We start from the raw sequence: 23,355 nt of genomic DNA, 5'->3' as shown, positions 1-23,355 counted from the left end.
TATTTCTTCTAGCCATCTCACAAAATATCAAATTCCCTTTAGACAATACAATGAGTTAATGTTTGGTTGTATAGATTTTTATGAGGAATTAAACACTTAACACCCACATAAATAACTTAATATATATAGCTCCGGAAATAATTAAGAGACTACTGCACCTTCTTCTTTCCTTCCCAAAAAAGTTGAAAAGGAAGGTTTTGAGTGAGGAACAGAAGGGTTCAAATTTAGAGACCACCTCAAATTGACTGCTTCTGTTCTTCACTCAAAAATGTCCTTTTCAACTTTTTTGGAAAGGAAAGAAGGTGCAGTAATCTATTAATTTGTTCCGGAGCTATATTTTTCCCAGTAATGTTTGTTTAGCCTAAATATTCATTGGCCGTTGACAAACAACTTAAGCTCTGTCATCTAAACCCTGTTGAGACCTGAGTGTTACATGCATCCTTTGTCCTGATCTTGTTCATATTCTAATGGTCCACACATTTACACAAGTTTAGTTTATAAAAAGATGCATTATGATCAGTTCTTCCCGAACCATCCATAGGTTGTCAGTCACATATTGTTTACTATATTTAGAAGAAGCTGTCTTCCTGGCCTAGTTGGGGTTAAATACGCTGTTGAAGGACCTCAAGTCAGAAAATTCACTTTGGTTCAACAATCTTACAGTTATTGGTCCAATGTTCACTACTAAGCTGTTTTTCTTGCCAAAGTGTGATAGATCTGGACAGTGAATGTAAATCATCATTGTCCCACCCTCTGTAATCATTGAAAGGTAATGCTGTTGACTTAAGGCATAATAAAAGAGATGTGGCAGGAGCCAACACAAGAAAACAGCTTCAAGTTCTAACTGGCAGATTTTTAAGCAGCTGAGAAACTTGCCAAGATTGTTAGAAAAACAAAACTGTGCAACTAGAATGATTGTAATGGACTACAGAGAAATTCTGGAAAACTAAACTCTGAAGATCTGTCCATCCACCACAATGCCACAACTGCACAAAGGACTTGTTAGTGATTAGTGATTAAAAAAAAAGTTGTTGATGCCTTTGATTACCGCTTTACTTATTTTGTTAAGAAAACATCAACACCCACCCCATACGAAAGAGAAATGAATGATTATCAAGTAATGGTGCAGGAACACTGATGTTAATAGTCTAGGTTTCTTTTCACCGAGTATGTTCGCAGAAATGGAAGTCCTTGATGCTTTGCTAATGTAGCTTTCAACAGTAGGAAGGCCAAAAAGGCTGACAAATATGACCAGGTCTGTCGGATAAAGCTTTGCTGATTATTTCATTTTTATCTGACATACATTTCTGGGGTGCTTCCTAAAGTATGGAAAACCTCACATGCACTGCAAATACAGCCTAGATAATTAATGATGTATCTTTAAATAGTATTTTCTAGCAAAAATCTTTGGGAAACAGCATATTGAACAATTTTGGTTTTAGACCAGGGCACAGTACTATTACAACTACTAGATTTGTTGTAAATGATATTATCAATGCCTTGGATGAGAAATTGAACTATGTTGCTTTATTCATTGATTTTAAGGCTTCTGACACAGGTTATCATTCCATTTTGCGGACCTCACAAGGCTTGGCAGTAGACACCTGCTTATGGTTTCAGAATTATCTCAGTGATCACAAAGGACTTCCACAGGGTTCAATTCTGGGTCCTTAATTGTTCTCCCAGTATAGAAATGATACATGTTATAATATTTATGCTGATGACACAGTTCTGTATACTGCGGCTCCATCTCCTGCACAAGCACTTGCACACCTGCAGTTTGATTGAACCACTACAAAATTAACTTACGGATCTAACTATATGGTATTCTCTAGGTCCAGAAATCTGTCTTATTGCAAATTTACTGCACTTTCTGTTAGTATAATGTTCTGTTATATAATGTGTTTCTTCCTACCTTTTGTAGAACATACATTTCAAAAAAAGATGAAGCAGTAGACTAAATTTGGTTAAAAAGAAATGCAATTTCCTTATACAGAAAAAGTTAGTACACCCCAACCTTTACCATCTGCTAAAAAGGCTTAACTTGGAATCAAGTGCAGCAAAACAGGTACAAATCATTAGAAAATAATTATAACTAGGCTTCCATAAAGATTAGAAACGTATCTTTGGTTTGGTCTCAACCATATGGGTGTGTAGTAACACATCACACCAATATCAAAAGATTTATCTGAGGGCCCCAGTATGAAGATTATTGATGCCCATCTACAAATGGAGGAAACTCCAAACCATGGGCAATCTACATAAGAGACATCAGCCCACAAATTTTGTCCAAGAGCTGACCAAAAGATTCTTATACAGTAGAAGTATCATAGAACCCCAGGCTAACATCAGTGGCTCTACCGGTCTTTATTGCCACAATCAATGTTGAATTGTATCAATCAACTGTTAGAAAGAGATTGCCCGAACTATGTAGGACAGGAAGGCTGCTCTTTTAAAGTACATCATGACATGACTGACGTTTGCCAAAGAACAGAACAGGGGTATAGACCAAAACTATTGGAACAATGTGTTCAGGACAGATGAGACAAAAATGCAGTTGTTTTGCCGAAATGTTAGTCATGTTTGGTGATAGAACCATATCGTAAAGCATGGGCGTGGTGGCTTCATGGGTAAAGGCTGCTTTGCTGCCTGAAGGCCTGGCAAACTTCCCATCATTGAGTCAACCATAAATTTTCATTTTATATCAAATAATTATTCAGGAGAATTTGAGGCAATCTGACAAAAATCTGAAGCAGAACTGAACAACGTTGAGCTACAAGAGAATGGCTTAAAAAGAAAGCCCAGTTCTCAACCCTGTCTAAATGCTGTGGTGGGACTTAAAAGCAGGCTGCGTGTGCGAGACATTCATTAAACATAAAACACCTGAAGCGGTACTGTAAGTGTCAGGTGATCTGGTCGGAACCCAAAAGCAGACCAGACACAAGAAATAGAATGGAAGTGATGTTTATTGTCAAAACACAGGTCAGAACCAGGAAAAAGGGATAGGGAGCAGGTCCGGATGGTGGGGTGAGGACGGGTCTGGAATTCCAAGGGAGCGTGAAGATGAGTGTTGGTCGCAGCGTGGTGGACCGATCCGGCATCGGGGTGTGTCTCCAGGTGAGTGAAAGCTGAGATGGTAATCAGGAGGCAGAACGGGAGAATGGGTTGAGAACACAAACACAAAGTATGAACAAGGCTTATGTCTTCAACAAACTCTTCAGTTCTACTACACAAATCACCTTGCCGTCAACAGTTTGTCTACCGGCTACACCAACCAAAATGTATAACTTATTATTTCCATTCACAAGATTAAACATGAGTAACTTATGAAGAATCAACACTTTAGGTTAGACTGTGACATAGGACAAAACACATTTTTTTGATTGTTGGGTAAGTGTTCCCTCAACAGCTAATGGTAATGGTTGTTTTTTTAGAAGGACTGTAACATGAGCAACAGAGACAATCTGAATAGTGAAAAGTCACCACCTATAGGGAGTTTATGGTAATGACAGGCAAGGCCTTAACGTTATTCTCCTTCTAGATTACAGAACAGAAATTGGCAAAAAGCTTGTTGGGGGCCCTTATTTTGTGGTAGATCTGTGGTAAAGTTGATGAGAAAATACAGCCCCGGAAAAAATTTAGACCACTGCACATTTTTCTTTCCATTCCAAAAAAGATTTGAGTGAGGAACAGAAGTGTTCAATCTGCAGTGGTCTCTCAATTTTAACCCTTCTGTTCCTCACTCAAAACCTTCCTTTTCAACATTTGTGGAAATGAAAGAAAAAGGTGCAGTGGTCTCAATTTTATTCTAGAGCTGTATATTTCAATGTTTATGCAGAAGTGTAATGTCAGAGCTAAAGATGAACGTACAAACCCTGATTCCAAAAAAGTTGGGACACTGTACAATTGTGAATAAAAACAGAATGCAATGATGTGGAAGTTTAGAAAATGTATCACTTTAAGGGAAAAATAAGTTTTCATGGCATCAACAGGCTTCTAATACAGGCTTCTAGTTGCTCAACTGTCTTAGGCCTTCTTTGTCGCACCTTCCTCTTTATGATGCGCCAAATGTTTTCTATGGGTGAAAGATTTGGACTGCAGGCTGGCCATTTCAGTACCCGGATCCTTCTTCTATGCAGCCATGACATTGTAATTGATGCAGTATGTGGTCTGGCATTGTCATGTTGGAAAATGCAAGGTCTTCCCTGAAAGAAACAACGTCTGGATGGGAGCATATGTTGTTCTAGAACTTAGATATAACGGTCAGCATTGATGGTGCCTTTCCAGATGTGTAGGCTGCCCATGCCACACGCACTCATGCAACCCCATACCATCAGAGATGCAGGCTTCTGAACTGAGCGCTGATAACAACTTGGGTTGTCCTTGTCCTCTTTAGTCCGGATGACATGGTGTCCCAGTTTTCCAAAATGAACTTCACATTTGTATTCGTCTGACCAAAGAACACTTTTCCACTTTGCCACAGTCCATTTTAAATGATCCTTGGCCCAGAGAAAACGCCTGCGCTTCTGGATCCTGTTTAGATACAGCTTCTTTTTCGACCTATAGAGTTTTAGCCAGCAACAGTAAATGGCACGGTGGATTGTGTTCACCGACAATGTTTTCTGGAAGTATTCCTGAGCCCATGTTGTGATTTCCATTACAGTATCATTCCTGTATGTGATGCAGTGCCATCTGAGGGCCTGGAGATCACGGGCATCCAGTATGGTTTTCCGGCCTTGACCCTTACGCACAGAGATTGTTCCAGATTCTCTGAATCTTTGGATGATATTATGCACTGTAGATGATGATAACTTCAAACTCTTTGCAATTTTTCTCTGAGAAACTCCTTTCTGATATTGCTCCACTAATGTTCGCTGCAGCATTGGGGGAATTGGTGATCCTCTGCCCATCTTGACTTCTGAGAGACACTGCCACTCTGAGAGGCTCTTTTTATACCCAATAATGTTGCCAATTTTCATAATAAGTTGCAAATTGGTCCTCCAGCTGTTCCTTATCTGTACATTTAACTTTTCCGGGCTCTTATTACTAACTGTCCCTACTGTTTTGGAATGTGTAGCTCTCATGAAATCCAAAATGAGCCAATATTTGGCATGACATTACAAAATGTCTCACTTTCGACATTCGATATGTTATCTATATTCTATTGGGAATTAAATGTAAGTTTATGAGATTTGTAAATTATTCCATTCCTTTTTTACTCACAATTTGTACAGTGTCCCAACTTTTTTGGAATCAGGTTTTTATACTGGGAACTCAATTGAAACAGGTTATACAATCTTAAAAAACAACAGTAGCTAGAAGTGTCTGAAAATTTATATTGCATTGTATTGTATTGTGGATTGTGTTATGCGTTTCTCCATGTACAGTATTTGCTGCATGTACGGATGATTTATGGAATATACACTGGGGAGAACAAGTATTTGATACACTGCCGATTTAGCAGGTTTTCCCACTTACAAAGCATGTAGAAATCTGTAATTTTTATCATAGGTACTCTTCAACTGTGAGTGACGGAATCTAAAACAAAAATCCAGAAAATCACATTGTATGATTTTTAAGTAATTAATTTGCATTTTATTGCATGCCATAAGTATTTGATCACCTATACATAAGTATATTGATCAATACACAAGTATATTCTCTCACTGAAGTGTACCTATGATAAGAATTAAAGACCTCTACATGCTTTGCAAGTAGGAAAACTGCAAAATCGGCAGTGTATCAAATACTTGTTCTGCCCACTATATGAAGGATATGAAGAAGCATTTTGCCAATGCTTTTTGTGAAAACATTCATTTACTTCTGGTTGTCAATTGTACAGTAGCTTGGCTAGCTGTAGATCGCATGCAGTCTAAATTGACTCATTGCGTGAATCTGATTCACATCATTTAAACTAGAATATATTTTTTACTGAATTCTCTAAATGATTGAAAACAGACACAAAATAAAAGACACAGCAAAATCATTCAGTATTTTATTTTTTAATAAATGGAATTACGCATGACTCCATTTATTGTAGAGTTGTTTTACTGGGAAAGCTGTTTAAAATGCCATATAAAGACTCGTCCAATGGGTCTTGAAACTCAAAACTAAATCATAAATCTAAAGAAATGACGTTACTCATGATTAATACATTATTGCAGGGCCTGACATTAAAAGGCAAGACTATATTAGGAAGTTGCTGTCTGCATTGAAGCTTTGCTAACATCAGTTTGTTTGTTTACACTAATGAAATATGACTATACTAATATGCTGCTAACTCCAGGCTCTAGCTAAATAAATCATGGATTGTATATTCTTTCTAAAGGTACTGTAGGGGTAATTATACCTAAATTCTGAGTTTACATCAAGAGTCTGTATAATGGATTTAATAAATGTTCATATATTACAAAATAGGGTTAAACTATTATCATTTGTTTGAACCATAGCCATGTTACTATGTTTTCCCTATTCCTAAAATCAAAATAAAATCCACCCAACCAGAGTAATCAACATGTGCTTAGACCTAGATCATACTCTGGGTCAAATACAAACCGATTGCCTTGTCTCATATAAAAGGTAAGCCACTAAAACAACACAATAAATTCCACCAGGAAAAGATTTTGCTGCTGTTCAGAAAATCTACAGAGTAACATATAGTTTTAAAACCAGATACATTTTGATAATATGGTTTTTCACACACATGGAATTGTGCTTTAATAGCTACATGAAACATTATCTACTTTGATATACCTACAATATATCTATAATGTGGTCTGATGTCTGGTCGTCCCTGTAACCTTCGTTGAACTGTAGAAAACGGTACTGTTTTCTGTAAAAAGTGCATTGCTTTAAAATAAAACACCAAATTAAAAGTAAATATAACAAACCAGAGTCCATACATCACTCACTGTAAAATTTGTTTGCATAAAATGCATCATCAACCTCAACATCCTCTAACAAATGTAACCCAACTCTAGCCTGGCCAAGGTACTCACAAGCAGCTTGAAGCATTCAGTCCCAACAGAGTTCTCTTTCACATTCTTTTTCTTTTTTAATATATATTTATGCTTTATGTACAGGGAGGTTCTGCAAGGAGGAGAGTTTTTGCTGTAAGAGCAGTGGGTCAGATTGAAACCCACACCACAGCAGTTCATGTGCACCAGAGAAAGGAGCGAAGACATCTAGGCAACCCCAGGCCACATCCTTGACATTGTAGGCCAATACTTAAATGTATCTCACACATGCACTGGAGCATTATCTACTTCAATATTATTCAACCACCACCTGGTTGAGCCGAGAACAGGAACATCACCAGATGTTCATAACATTCCGGGCTCAGCCCCAAAAACCTTGGGCTTTATAAAACTTATTTAAATGAAGATTAATTCTCCGTGCCAAAATAGTGCTGTTTTCTTACATATTATTTCATTTATTTATGTACATACAGGAACAATTATATTATTAGGCAAATGTTCTGCAATATATTCTATAAGACCTCCAGTATCCTGATACTAAAGGTGTTATAGAATAGCACAGCGTAATAAACCCTAATTACAGTAATACTAATTCAATAAAATGTGGTGCTCAGTAACCCCATGAGGTTCTTTGTACGTTGTCCTACTGTTAGGATGCTAAAAGCATATCAAAATAATCAGCAAGTTGTCTAAAATAAACTAACTGATGTCAACAGCCAATTTTCAGGCTTACTGAAGCCATTAGCCTATTTTGATTAATATATCGACATAGGCTAAAGATGGAGATCTAGTTTAAAAAAATCACATTTTGCCCATTGATTGTCTGACATTGTCATGTCATTGCCAGTAGCCTAGGTCTCAATAATTAATGGTAGCAAAATATTCTAAATCTTTCCTGCAAATAAATAGGCAAACCAGTTTAATGATATAGCAAACACGCACCTAAACGTGTCCCATAATAGGTATACTTAAACACTTACCAGTGTTCGTCCCAAAGCAGCATAATGCATTTTTAATATCCTAATGGTGCTGAAATTATAAGACCAACATTAAGTGAAAACACTTAGCCCTACACAGCAATTGCTTTATATTCATGATAACTGATAAAGATTTTGGTGCCTGAATAAACTAATAAATAAACCAACAATTAATTTACACCATTGCTGCAGCGAAAACATTTAGGAGCTCATCCAAAATAATTTGGGGCTAAAGCCCTGAAAGTATAGTCCAAGGGACATCACTGACCTAGAAGATTGGAGAATTTAAGTTATTTGAAGCTGTGCAGTGCACATTGCTGGTAAAACAAACGGCTATAGTTGTGTATGTAATGGCAAAGCTGTTTAATGCCACCACACATATGACCTTCCTAACGTCCAACAGTCCCAAACAAATCCTTCTTGCCACTGGTCATAGCTAGCAGCTAGCTAATCCAGTACGATCCCTAGCACCACTACACCTACTCATTAGCATTCCAGGCCGATGGTAGAGAGAAGCTGCTCCAGCGCTTCCAGCTTTACGTTGGCCTCCTCGATGGCGCTGAAGGTCTGGACGTTGCTGGTGATGTGAAAGCGGATGTCGTCCACCAGAGGGATTGAGTCCGTCTCATGGCGGTCCTCCACCGCCCCAGCATCCTCCTTGATCATATCTGCAAACTCAGGCTGCTCCACCAGCTGTTTAGGAGACGGGCCGGGGGGGGGGGGGGGGGGGTTTAAAGCCTCCAATTGCCAGAACCCTATACTGTCATAGACTAAACTTATAATGACAGACTAACCTTCTCTATGATCTTGGCCATGTACTCTGTGCACTGGTCTTCCAGGCGGGAAAGTCTGAAGAGCTTGGCTGTCTTCCACATGTGCATCACGTTGTCATCGCACAGCATCTTGGCCAGCGTCTTACCACACAGGCGCTTGAGCCCAGGGAGCAGATACATATCAGCCACACACAGCACGTCAAACACATTCTCTGGGGACAGCTGGACACAGGCAGAGAGAAGGGAAAATACCTCAGGGAAGAGAATACCATCACGGGACAGAGACACATATGTGCATGCACTATTTCTACACACTTGCCTGTAGTGTGTAAAGGGTTAAACTGACTTGTGTTACTTAAAAGAAGTGTTATTGGTTGTCCACTTGAATGGGGTGATCTTTTATGTCATTTTAATTGGTTAATAAAGTGATCAGATGGGAAACCTTGAATACCATATGTTATATCTGTATACAATGGGGAGAACATGTTTTTGATACACTGCCGATTTTGCAGGTTTTCCCACTTACAAAGCATGTAGAAGTCGGTAACATAGGTACTCTTCAACTGTGAGTGACAGAATCTAAAACAAAAATCCTGAAAATCACATTGTATGATTTAAGTAATTCATTAGCAATTTATTGCATGAAATAAGTATTTGATACATCAGAACAGCAGAACTTAATATTTGGTACAGAAACCTTTGTTTGCAATTACAGAGATCATATGTTTCCTGTAGTTCTTGACCAGTTTTGCACACACTGCAGCAGGGATTTTGGACACTCCTCCATACAGACCTTCTCCAGATCCTTCAGGTTTTGGGGCTATTGCTAGGCAATACAGAGTTTCAGCTCCCTCCAAAGATTTTCTATTGGGTTCAGGTCTGGAGACTGGCTAGGCCACTCCAGGACTTTGAGATGCTTCTCACTCCTTAGTTTCCCTGGCTGTGTGTTTCGGGTCGTTGTCATGCTGGACTGGACCCAGCCATGACCCATCTTCAATGCTCTTACTGAGGGAAGGAGATTGTTGGCCAAGATCTCACGATACATGGCCCCATCCATCCTCCCCTCAATATGGTGCAGTCATCCTGTCCCCTTTGCAGAAAAGCATCTCCAAAAAATGATGTTTCCACCTCCATGCTTCACGGTTGGGATGGTGTTCTTGGGGTTGTACTCATCTTTCTTTTTCCTCCAAACACTGCGAGTGGAGTTTAGACCAAAAAGCTCTATTTTTGTCTCATCAGACCACATGACCTCCTCCCATTCCTCCTCTGGATCATTCAGATGGTCATTGGCAAACTTCAGACGGGCCTGGACATGCGCTGGCTTGAGCAGGGGGACCTTGCATGCGCTGCAGGATTTTAATCCATGACGGCGTAGTGTGTTACTAATGGTTTTCTTTGAGACTGTGGTCCCAGCTCTCTTCGGGTCATTGACCAGGTCCCGCCGTGTAGTTCTGGGTTGATCCCTCACCTTCCTCATGATCATTGATGCCCCATGAGGTAAGATCTTGCATGGAGTCCCAGACCGAGGGAGATTGACCTTCATCTTGAACTTTCTAATAATTGCGCCAACAGTTGTTGCCTTCTCACCAAGCTGATTGCCTATTGTCCTGTAGCCCATCCCAGCCTTGTGCAGGTCTACAATTTTATCCCTGATATCCTTACACAGCTCTCTGTTCTTGGCCATTGTGGAGAGGTTGGAGTCTGTTTGATTGAGTGTGTGGACAGGTGTCTTTTATACAGGTAACGAGTTCCAACAGGTGCAGTTAATACAGGTAATGAGTGGAGAACAGGAGGGCTTCTTAAAGAAAAAAAGGTCTGTGAGAGCCGGAATTCTTACTGGTTGGTAGGTGATCACTGTCGAAATGTACCTATGATAAAAATTACAGACCTCTACATGCTTTGTAAGTAGGAAAACCTGCAAAATCGGCAGTGTATCAAATACTTGTTCTCCCCACTGAAAGTAACCTATAGAAATTTGTAGAAGAACGTGCAGTAAAATGGAAGCTTTGAACGCGATACACTACACCCTGCTTGTGCTTAATTGAAGTCTGATCAAAGCAGTTTGTTCTTTTCAACTGTTGTCTCATTTAAAATGTTCCCTCTTTTAATATATAACAGTGCACACACACACTTTAATGTTGTAACTTACATTGAACAGATTTTAGCAGATGCTCTCATCCAGAGCGACTTATAATAGCAAGGGCTTACATATGACTGGTTTTTTGTCCCTCCCCCCACCATGGGAATCGCCTTGTTCTACAAACAGAGCTACAGGGGACCCCACATCACAACTGCCGCTACCACACTCTTATTTACAACTGCACAAATCAACGCACATGCCCCAAACCATTTCCCCATTCAAGTGTAAACACTGCTATCCCTATACAAACATTATATTTGCTTTCACCTTTTTTATTTGTGTTCTTATGTTTGATTCATGTTATTTTGTTGCAAGGCAATAGTGAAGTAAGCATTTTGGTGGATGGTGTGTACCTTGTGTGTCATCAGCATACAGTGCAGCCCTCAACAAAATGTTTACTCAAAGACCAAAGAGTTGACAGATACAGTTCTGAAAAAAATTAAGAGACCACTGCACCTTTTTCTTTCCTTTCCAAGAAAGCTGAAAAGGAAATTTTGACTGAGCAACAGAAGCGTTCAATTTGCAATGGTCTCTTAATTTTAACCCTTCTGTTCCTCACTCAAAACCTTCCTTTTCAACTTTTTCGGAAAGGAAAGAAAAAGTTGTCTCTATATTTTTTCCAGAACTGTATATAAGAAACATGGTCACCCATGGGAATGCTGATGGAACTGACCTCTGTGTCGTCGCTGTAGATGTAGTAGATAAGGCGAATGAAAATCTGGTGGGAGATGTTGTGGAGGGTGAGGACCGGGGTGCTGGGCTGAGACAGCAGCATCTCTCCCTCACTGAAGTGGTCCTCCAGCAGGGCCTTGAAATAATCACTGCGCCCACAGAAAAATGCCTGTCCGTAGGGATGAAGACCAAACTAATTTAATGACTAATATTTAATAGAGATACCTAGACAATGACACATTCCATTGCCCAACTGACAAGAATCTCATCCAGCTTTGTGCATTTTTAAGAGGTATGTGGTGCACACCTTATGACACAGGAAGTCATATCCTTCAACCCGGAAGCAGATGTCAGGGTAGCTAGGGAAGTTGTCAGTTCTATCAAATGGAAGCTCGCCAAATCCCACCTACGGTAAAATACAATTAAATAAATGATAAACAAAAGGAGACACTGAGAATCACTTTAAAATGCAAGTCTAACAAAATGTTTCGCTGTCACTGTTCCCATGGAATTGCCCTATATGCTTGAGCCAACTCTTCCTGATGATTCTTACCACGCTAACAAATGTCAATTCCACTTTGGGAACCCTTGCGCTTCATTTATGAATTTCCCTATCAACCACAATTAAACAAAAAACATAAAGTGTTTACAGATTTTACCACACTCTAAAGTAGAAGTTGTATTGAATTTGTTTTCATGGCAATGGTCTCCAAAGAGTGTTGGGAAAGGAACCTCTAGACATGGTTTCTGTAAATCATCTGTTGGGGCTTTTTAAGGGGCCGTATTCACAAAATATCTTACCTCTAGGAGGACTCCTAAACAGCACTAAATGTTCCTAGCTAAGAGTATCCTCTTAAAACCTATTCACAAAGCTGCTAAGATCAACTTTTACTAAGGAATGGGGAGAAGTCTTAAGCTAAGAGAAAGGGCGGGGTTGACCCAGTTGCTAAGGATGATGTTGTGTTCCACAAACAAGCCTACTTACTAAGCCCACAGTGATTGGCTGATAGGGGAGGGGTCTCTCTCAGTGAATTCATCATAGCAATACTGTAGAAGAATGTGTCATGTTGCCATATTAAAATAAAGATATTAAAATAGAAATGTAGGCTAAGTGTCACTGATTAAACATGAAATCAAGGATGATATACTGACTAGTCCAGATATGTTCAGCTAATTGTCAGTCTCTTACATTTCTGGCAGCTCGTAAAGAAATGTGCGTTAATCTTTTGATGGTGCAATAATTCATGCAAATATGTGTCCCACCACCAACTACACCGGGTGGTCGAGCTATGGCCATGAAGTCGGATTTGTTTCTTTATAGTTGGTGAACATCATGAGTTACCTGAATGATTTGTCACACATTATGGGGTCTGGGGAGGACAATTATTGTTTGATGTAACATTCTACTGACAGATGACTGAGATATATGAAATTTGTCTGCGATGCATAGCTGCATTTTCCCTGTGGCCAAGTAGTGTAGAGTGGTCACAGCCTTGATCTCCAGTGTTACTGGGTTGTTTCTGTTTGTTGGTGAAGTGACTGCATCCCTGACTAGCTCTACTATGATTGCAATACCCTTGTGATTAAAGTGATACTTTGTTAAAATCTCAGTATCATTTAATGTTTCTAAAACGTCGACCTGATTATGAGGTGTATTGCCGGCAGCAGCCCTTTTAAGATTGTTTGTGATTTAGTCTTAGTGATTTAGGAGTCCTCTTGACTATTCAATTTGCAGACTTAACTTTTCACAGATTTAGGAGCTGGTTTTAGCACTAAAACGCTTTGTAAAAGACTCTTAGACCAAAAATGGCGGAGTCCTAAATTTAGGACTGACATGCCCATAATTTTTTTTTTAAGAGTTACTCCTAAATCAGCAAGTTGGGAGCTACTTTTAGTGCCTTATACATTTACATTTCATTGATTCATAAGACGGTCTCTTATCCAGACAGACTTCCACTTTTCATACCTCAGGGAATCAAATCCACAACACCTGGCATTTTTAACGAGTCATGCTCGTGCCAAGTAAGCTCCACATGTAGGAAGGTGTTCGTATTCCAGTTCAAATGGTCTCACCCTTAACTCGGCGGGTAGCGCACAGTCTGCTAGCTGTGCCATATCCTCCTGATGCTGACAGCTGTGAGGCTCCAGGGTCAGAACCTTCACACAGGTTCCTGGCTTATTGGAAACTAGGTATGGAGCCAGACACACGGAGATGCAGGTGAGACACTGCGGCACAATGTGAATATAATTTCAGGAGACGTGTGAAGAGGGCGTTGCTTACCAAACTCATAAACCTGTTTGCACTTGCTCTCCAGCTCATCGATGAGGTCGCCCATTTTGCACTGTTTGGCCAGCCGCTTGCAGTCTTCTACGTGGCTCACATCAATATCCATACCACCTGAAAGCAAAAGCCTGTTAGCTCAAAGCTACTCTTGCAAGCAACAGATATTTGAAACATATTTCACAAACCATGTTCTCGCTCTATATAAGAAATGAAGCCAAAAACAATGGGCATAAATTGTTACATTATTTTGTGTGTGCCTTTTGTGCTCATTGTCTCCAAAATGCTACAGCATCACCTCATCTTTAGAGAAAGGTCTCATAACACTCATCTTCAGACTATAAAAAAAGCATACATTTAAGGAAGGACTGATTTAAAGATTAGCTAATACATATTGTCTCCAAATACTCATAACAATTACTAGGATGATTAGGAGAAATTATATAAACTCAACATGTCAGCATGTGATATAACAAATGAACAATTGAAGAAAAAAACTCCAACAATAATTTATAGAATAAATGCATTTATAGATATTTTCATTCACCTCAACCAACAGAAACCCACCTGTATAAAAATACTGCAGGAGGGCTCCAAAGGCTGCAGGGTTGATCTGAAAGACATAATATAATTCTTATGTTTTTAGTGGATCTTTTAATCTGCTTACAGTGAGAAAAAAAAAACATTAAATTATTTTTTGGACAGGACTATGTAAAGTACAACTTAAGTGGTTACAAAATAATACACTTTAAGTATACTGCTTCTTTGGCGTGGGCTGCCTACTATTCATAAAGAATTTACAACGTTGTGAAAAATACTTTAAAATACCCTTCCAAATGTTCTACATGTTTGCAGAAGTTGTCACCAATTGTTTTCAGATCTTCAACCCAAGCTTAATATTAAACAGCCAGACCTAAACTGAATTAAAATGACAGGATAGTAAATTAATAGCTTATTTGCAAAAATCAATAAAAGTTGCTGAGTTAAAGCAGTCTGGTATGGAAGTGTGGTCTAAAATTCTTCCCTGGTGATGTGAAACAGTGATCAACCAAAAGTGTTTTATAGCTGTCAATGCCCAGATCCAATTATGGAATTTATTATTGGGCAATGCCTTTTTTACAGAGGGGCATGTAGTGCTGGATCACTACGTACATTAAATAAACAAGTATATACATCTTATGTTATGTGTTTACCTAGTTTCCCATTCTTTCCATAATACTTTTTGGTTGAAAATCTGAAAATATTAATCACATGCAAACATTTTGAAAATCTAAAAGTAAACAAAGAAAATTCACCAAACTGCATGCGGCAACAATGGAATTCTATAGCTAATATAATTCACCCCAAATAAACTACCCAGGATCAAATGGTGTGCTTGTTCTACTGACTCCGAATAGCAGGGTGTGTAAATACCAGTTAAATGGCAAAAACATTTTTATTAATGGGATAGAAATGATCATCAAGTAAAAACTAGATATTTTTGGTGAATGTTTCTTGCACCCTTTGCCTGGGTGTTCAATAAAAACGCATTTCAAATACATTTTGAAACTTTCATTATTGACCACATAAACAATGACTGGTCCAGTCATGCTTTATTTGGTGTAACCCAGCACTTACCAAAGGGTGTTTGAGGGGGATCAAGTCTTTCCCCTTCCATTTGGTTTCAAACATGGCTGTAAAGTACTCTGAGCGGGCACTCAACACACAGCGGTGAGCCTGAAATGTCTCACCGTGAACCAGGAACTTGACGTCACTATACTGACCTTGCTCCAGTAACCTAGATGCAGACAGGACAGAGAGGCAGGGACAGTGCAGGGATAAGTAAGTGTCAATGTTAGCATTGCACTGCTTCTGTTTAACGTAAACATAACATGAAAGCTCAGGCAACACCTAATTAAGAAAACACATCAGCTAAAAAACATAAAGATACAGTTAATAAAGCCAAATCGCATTACATGAGCAGGAAATGGTCATAATAGTCCCTCTGCATAGCTCGGGCTGTGATGCATTTGTACTCTTTGAGGAGGCGTCGGATGGAGTCACTCAGAGAACCGTACATGCATCTCTCTCCATCAAACGTGTTGGCTTCACACTTTGCTCCTGAAAGCCCAAACAGAAAAAGGCTAAAGGACCTCTCGAAGACACCATTACTTTCATACTGGATGTAGCCTAGAGCAAGTTTCAGGGAAACCTATGTTTAAAGGAACATAAAGACAGACTCTGAAACCAGTGTTTAAACCAAAAAGTGCTTACCATTAGCCAATAGGTACTGGACCAACTCCTCATGGCCACAAAGGCAAGAATAGTACCTGAGTAACAAGAACACCTTGTTTTGTTACATTACATTCTGTATAAGATATTGAGCCTACATTTTGAGAGACTAAGTCCATACTTACAATGGGGTGCTGTCCCATTTGTCTCTTACATTGAGGTCCACGTCTCTCTGTTCAACAAGATACCTTGACAAGAGAATGACATGTCACCAGGTCTACAGACAGTCTCTTTTTTCTCAAGGAAGAATGTACTCGGAATTATTAAGATTTTTAGAACAAGAAACAAATCAAAATTAAATGTCGAATGGCGAATGAGGTTAGCCCAGGGCCGTAGTTAACATGGGGAAAGGTGGATATTTACATGGGGAAGTTAACATGGGGAAAGGTTACCCTTTCTAATTCAGTAAGATGAAAGAACGTAACTTCAAGTTAAGGTAATTTATCTTGACCTGTCTCAAAGCCCTCAAATCATCCTAGCACCTGTCTATTACGACCTTTGAGACACTAAAAAGTATTTCCCCGTTTATAAGAGTGATTCCCGATTATGTCCAGTTTATACATACTCTGCTCACCCACCTACAAAGGTGAGTCCTGCTCTCATCATCAATTTTGTCATGAATAATGGAGGTTATTGTTCATGTATTTTACACAAGGGTGAAAGCTTTCAAAAGGGGCTTAAAGGCCGACTCCACAAACAGAACAGGCACTAGCTTGGTGCATCACTTCAATCTATGTATTGGGCATTCTCTCACTCATACTTGCTAAAGTGTATCTCTGCACCTCTCTGGCTCATACCTGTCGGAAACTCTGCAATATGAGACACTAACTTGATAGATTCTACCGTCTTAGCACAAAAACTGCATCTCTAATGGAAATCCTCTTGGAGATTATTGCTTCACGGTAATGCTAGCCATCTAAGCTCACGTACAGTCATGTAGTCTGCCTTGCAATTGTTTGTGAAAGTATCTTCTTGTTGCACATCTAGATTTGAATAATCTATGGTCTAGTGATTCTGAGAGAATACGACCATGAGACATCTTACTCATAGCCTGGGTACTCTGACCTGTATTTATGTTCTCACACACAAAACAATGCAATACTACATACTATTAACATAATCTATGTTACGAAATATGTCAAACATTCGCCACTAAAGAAATTGGATTTAACATAATTATAGCTGGCCTGCGGCAGATAGAATGCTGCGGTTATCCCAGTCCTCCCAGTATGGGAGTCATGTTGAGGCCTGGCAGCCTGGTTGTCCAAAATATGCTGTTTGGGCAAAGGGAGAATCACTCAACCTTCCCTCCAGTGGTTGAAAGTTTGAATCCATGGAGGCAATTCTTCTTTTTTTTTTTACATTAACCATAACCTTAACCTAACCTTGAGATACCTTTCTTAGCCTTAGCCCAAACCATAACCTCAGGTTTAACCTCAAATCAAATCCATAAGATTATACGTTTTTGAAGCATTTGTAACATATGACAATTTTTTTTGCAAATTTGTAAGACATTATGCATTTCAGTAGCACATTGAAATGTATTCTAATGTAATGTAATATACAAAATCATAATTCAGCTGTCCAGATTTACTAAGTTACGCAATCCTCTGAGACCAGGTTGGGCCTGCTGACCTACTTCCATGTCAGTCACAACATGGTAAGTTTTTGCATATCTGCTTCAGAAGACAGGCTAAGGTTAAATTTGCCTAAAACCAGAGAAAATGTCATGTTTCCAGACTGGCAAATTGCCAGAAATGCATGAAAAATAAATGCATTGGGTTCATAGATAGTTTGTGTATTTACTATTGGTACTTCTTTGAATTCTTCTGTTTAGGAAAACGTTAGGGAAAGACATGAACTTTTCCAATAGAAATTATATTATGAAACGTTTGGCAACTAAAACGGTTTCTTTAGCAGAATGAATACACCCCTATAGTACTATACAGATCTGCGTTCATATATTATGCACATTGCAAACGTTAGCTCATTGACAATACATTTGCCAAATATGTATGACACTAGATACTACTGCTAGCGAGTATTTCATATAAGTAACAGCTAAACAACAACATATAATGACTGCTGCCAGCTGGCTACGCATGTCGAAAAGAACCTCCATTTAGATATTTAGATTACCTAACTCTGGAAATGTCGCCCTTTCTGCAACTTGTAAACAAATCGTACGCGTCCATCTCCGCAGCGTTTTCAGTTCCCTGTAATGCATTGAAACGGCCTGTCTGTTAGACAGGTGTGGATCCCGTTATACTTATTGTAAAGAGTAAAACGATATTTTGCTAGTTTTTTCTAGCACTGCAACTCTATCCAGACTTGTGTTTCGATCAGCAATGTTGTTTTGGTCGCCGTTCAGTAGTCACATGACCAGAAAAGGTGGAGCATTCCGACATTTACTTCCGTATTTTTATTTGTTGGTTCAACTAAACTGTGTGTCTATGATCAAACTCTTCGTCCCTATGTATTTGTGATGATGAAGTATGTCAGATAAAGAATTTCGCCCTCTTTCTTCATACTCAGGCACTTTTTTCATTTTGTGTAAGCCTGGCCTCCACTCTTTCCTCAGTCCTCTCTCCTCTTTGACCCAATTACCAGCACTTAGTCCAGGAGTCCTTCATAAGTGACCCCTTCACTACTATTGACAGGTGACAAAAATTAAAGGGGGGGAAAGGGTGTGTGTGTGTGCGTGCGTGCGTGCGCGTGCGTGCGTGTGTGTGTGCGTGCGTGGGGGGGGGGGGGGGGTTATTCCCTCATTTAGTGTTTTGATTATGGTTGTTAAGAGAACTGTCAAACATGTCAGTCCAACATCTCCCTTAGGTGTTAGATTGGGCTGAGATTTGGTGACTACAAATGTCATATGATCCACATTATTTTCATACTCATCAAACATATTTCAGTGACACCTCATGCCCTGAAAGGGGACTGTGGACCCAAACGATCCCAGGAAAATTCCGTCCACAGCATAGCCGATGGACCCGCTCACTGCAGGGGTCAAACATCCAGGCCTGTACAGTTCTCTTGAACGCCAAACATACACAAGCGTTAGTCATCGAATGTGCATTTACAACCACAGTTTCAGTCCCTATTTACTGATGTCTTAGCCTTGCACAGCCTACTGATCCCGTAAGCTTACATTTAAAAGCTACACAGATAACAGTCTGATCAGGCTGAGTTGGCTTAAGTTTGGACCCGGCTACTGTTTAACCGTGCCAATGAGCATACTTTCATGAATTATGGGTGTGATCTAGGTGATGTCGAGTGCTACTCCCTAATACATTTTTCAGGAACTTTCAGCAATTTTAAACCTAATGCTATTAGTCTTTTGTTTACATTCTTTTCATTTGCTGTTTTGTTTTTTTTTGAATATTTTCTTTGTAGGTGCCTCTCGAAGGTGCCTTTGATGCACAAATGTTCATGACAATGACAGCAATAATAGTTTCAGACAGGTTATTCAGCTATATTTACTGATCTTGTTTGATTGTTGTTGCTCGATTACCCCCCACACAAGCCCCCCCCACCCCCCCCCCCATACACAACATTACAAACAAATGTAATACATTTTTTTCATAATTGGAAAATAAGTTACTCCACCACCTGACAGCTATTCTCCAGCACACTCTGGAAGGCCAAACCATATAATCCCCCAGTTTCCAAAAATCACAGATAAATTCACATATTTTTTTTTAACTGCATAACATTCATGTCATAAAGTGGAGAGTCAGCAGTTGAGGAGAGTTTCAACAAGACCTGGTATGCAATCATTTTCAGTATTTCTGCAATCAAGTCCACATATGGTTTTACAATTCAGTTGCATTATTTCTGACCATCTTTTACTCATTCATTTTACTTGGTACTGTATAATAAAAGAGCACAAAAAACTAAGAGGGACACAGGAAGCAATACAGCTCAGCAGGCAAGCGTCCATTTCTTCACAATTTCCTTTGCTCAAACTTCATTATATACAGTGGGGCAAAAAATTATTTAGTCAAACACCAATTGTGCAAGTTCTCCCACTTAAAAAGATGAGAGAGGCCTGTAATTTTCATCATAGGTACACTTCAACTATGAGAGACAATATGAGAAAAAAATCCAGAAAATCACATTGTACATGAATTTTTTGGTATATTATGGTGGAAAATAAGTATTTGGTCAATAACAAAAGTTAATCTCAATACTTTGTTATATACCCGTTGTTGGTAATGACAGAGGTCAAATGTTTTCTGTAAGTCTTCACAAGTTTTCACACACTGTTGCTGGTATTTTGGCCAATTCCTCCATGCAGATCTCCTCTAGAGCAGTGATGTTTTGGGGCTGTCGCTGGGCAACACAGACTTTCAACTCCCTCCAAAGATTTTCTATGGGGTTGAGATCTGGTGACTGGCTAGGCCACTCCAGGACCTTGAAATGCTTCTTACGAAGCCACTCCTTCGTTGCCCGGGTGGTGTGTTTGGGAACATTGTCATGCTGAAAGACCCAGCCACATTTTATCTTCAATGCCCTTGCTGATGGAAGGAGGTTTTCACTCAAAATCTCACGATACATGGCCCCATTCATTCTTTCCTTTACACAGATCAGTCGTCCTGGTCCCTTCACAGAAAAACAGCCCCAAAGCATGATGTTTCCACCCCCACGCTTCACAGTAGGTATGGTGTTCTTTGGATGCAACTCAGCATTCTTTCTCCTCCAAACACGACAAGTTGAGTTTTTACCAAAAAGTTCTATTTTGGTTTCATCTGACCATATGACATTCTCCCAATCCTCTTCTGGACCATCCAAATGCTCTCTAGCAAACCTCAGACGGGCCTGGACATGTACTGGCTTTAGCAGAGCGACACGTCTGGCACTGCAGGATTTGAGTCCCTGGCGGCGTAGTGTGTTACTGATGGTAGCCTTTGTTACTTTGGTCCCAGCTCTCTGCAGGTCATTCACTAGGTCCCCCTGTGTGGTTCTGGGATTTTTGCTCACTGTTCTTGTGATCATTTGGACCCCACGGGGTGAGATCTTGCATGGAGCCCCGGATCGAGGGAGATTATCAATGATTATCTTGTAGGTCTTCCATTTTCTTATAATTGCTCCCACAGTTGATTTCTTCACACCAAGCTGCTTACCTTTGCAGATTCAGTCTTCCCAGCCTGGTGGAGGTCTACAATTTTGTTTCTGGTGTCCTTTGACAGCTCTTTGGTCTTGGCCATAGTGGAGTTTGGAGTGTGACTGTTTGAGGTTGTGGACAGGTGTCTTTTATACTGATAACAAGTTCAAACAGGTGGCATTAATACAGGTAACGAGTGGAGAGGTCTGTGAGAGCCAGAAATCTTGCTTGTTTGTAGGTGACCAAATACTTATTTTACCAAGGAATTTACCAATAAATTCATAAAAAATCCTACAATGTGATTTACTGGATATTTTTTTTTCATTTTGTCTCTCATAGTTGAAGTGTACCTATGATGAAAATTACAGGCCACTCATCTTTTTAAGTGGGAGAACTTGCACAATTGGTGGCTGACTAAATACTTTTTTGCCCCACTGTATATGCTATCAACAAAGCCATTACATACCAAAAAATGTGGCTCCTCTATAACTCTGGATTGCATTATCTCCTGTGGGCGGCAGATGGAGACACTGAATCACATGACCTTAATTAAACACATTTGTGAATCATAATTTTTTAATCTTTAATTCTCAAAGGCATAACATCAAAATAGCCAAATCTGTGACTCCACATTGAACACAGAGCTGCTCACAGTTTTTTTACTGGACAGAGTGCCATACTGTATTATTATTTTACCCTTATTTCACCAGTTTACTGACTCATTTACAGCAACCTGGGAGCAACTGGTTAACTGCCATGCTCAGTGACAGAACAACCGATTTTTGTTACTTTGCCAGCTTAAAGGTTTGATCTAGCAATCTTTCAGTAGCTGGTCACATGCTCTAACCGCTCGGTTACCACATTCTGAAATAACATGTTCTGCTCATTACACATACATAATGTTACACATTTAGGGGTTTGTGTCGTTTTTGCTGAATTTAAATTCACCCTAGAATAATATTTAAAATTGTGGCTGTGTTTGTATGTTTTCTGATGGAATTCTGGTGAAATGTACCATCTTACTGATCCAGAAGTTGGATGTTCAGTTTCCACTTCCAGGATTGCCTGGAAGTAAAAAAAAGTAGAAATCTGCTAAATAAAATTACAAACTTCATAGACTCATAATATAAATCAAAGGCCATAAAACACATATTTAACCAAAACATTAAATTAAAAAGACTGTTTAGTGTATTTTTGCTGCCTTTTCATGCTCCAAATCCCCCAAAAAGTGCTTTCACAACACTCTTAAAAACATGCACTAGTACACAGATTCAAAACATCTTTGGGTGTTTCAGAGAACATATTCTGTTTTAACTTACGTTGGAGTTAACTTCAAACACCCTCCACACACCATAATTTGTATAATAACCAACTATACGGAAATAGCAAAGAAACAGCTGAAACTGCTTTGAAAGGGAAAGAGACATAACACCCCATTCTTTTAGGGAACAGGATGTACCGACTGAATCAGACAGGCAGGATCTGCGACCACTGAGACAGGTGACATTGACACTGATGTAGGTGACTGTAGTCCTCAACAGCCATGGTGACACTGTGCACGTGCAACAATTTTCACAACTGGCAAACAGCCATGCTAATCAAGGGGGTGGAGCATCTCCTTGCAGACTGGAATGCACTATTTCGTTGTGAGTTTATTTGTAACATTTATTTTTTATAGATGCCACTCTCAACTGATAAGTCTTTTTTGCCGGACCGCGTGAGCGGAGCCGGCCTAGAAGACCAAATGTCTCTGAGTGAGTGATTTACTGTCTATCCCTTGTTAAATGGCGTAGTGATTAGAGAAGCGGACCGCCCTGCAGGGGACCGGTGTTCAAGCCTTGCCACAGTCAAACAAATTATGCATTATGATTTGTTCAGGATAGACAAAAACTTAACTGGCTACAACCTTCAGTAGCTACGTTATAGTAAGCCTAAAATAAAATGTTTTACAGTTATATTGCAACTATTTCTGGTGGAATTTCAAAATACGAATCCATGCATGCTTTTTGGGGGTAATTTAGATCACAACCCCAATGGGCAATAAAAGAACAGGGGTTTCCACAATTCTGTCATCTTTTCACTATGAAAAAGTCAGTTATCGTCACCTATACTGATAGTAATTGTATCAATGTAATTCACAAATGAAAGAAAAACAAACAT

General features: G+C 39.4%; 1 protein-coding gene across 3 annotated transcripts; it reads right to left on the bottom strand.

Moving 5' to 3' along the window:
- Positions 1 to 2,999: 2,999 nt before the first annotated feature.
- Positions 3,000 to 18,499, bottom strand: abtb1 (ankyrin repeat and BTB (POZ) domain containing 1). 3 transcript variants are annotated; one of them, XM_010875892.5, is made up of 13 exons: positions 18,231 to 18,495; positions 16,217 to 16,279; positions 16,074 to 16,129; positions 15,776 to 15,920; positions 15,438 to 15,597; positions 14,388 to 14,433; positions 13,821 to 13,937; positions 13,613 to 13,725; positions 11,847 to 11,945; positions 11,541 to 11,708; positions 8,749 to 8,949; positions 8,438 to 8,647; positions 3,000 to 3,128 (listed from the first exon to the last, which is right to left on the bottom strand). In XM_010875892.5, the coding sequence occupies exons 1-12, from the start codon at positions 18,284 to 18,286 to the stop codon at positions 8,441 to 8,443; spliced, it is 1,431 nt and encodes a 476-aa protein (XP_010874194.1). In that variant the 5' UTR covers positions 18,287 to 18,495; the 3' UTR covers positions 3,000 to 3,128; positions 8,438 to 8,440. The 3 variants fall into 3 exon arrangements, with proteins under 3 accessions (XP_010874194.1, XP_019907586.1, XP_019907585.1); XM_020052027.2 differs by lacking the exon at positions 3,000 to 3,128 and having other exon boundaries at positions 5,983 to 8,647; positions 8,749 to 8,883; positions 18,231 to 18,499; XM_020052026.2 differs by lacking the exon at positions 3,000 to 3,128 and having other exon boundaries at positions 5,983 to 8,647; positions 18,231 to 18,493.
- Positions 18,500 to 23,355: the final 4,856 nt, after the last annotated feature.

This window comes from Esox lucius, chromosome 12 (assembly GCF_011004845.1).
Source record: "Esox lucius isolate fEsoLuc1 chromosome 12, fEsoLuc1.pri, whole genome shotgun sequence".
NCBI classification, from domain to species: Eukaryota; Metazoa; Chordata; class Actinopteri; order Esociformes; family Esocidae; genus Esox; species Esox lucius.
The sequence above is the reverse complement of the archived record's forward strand: the minus strand, read 5'-3'. Positions and strand labels throughout refer to the sequence as shown.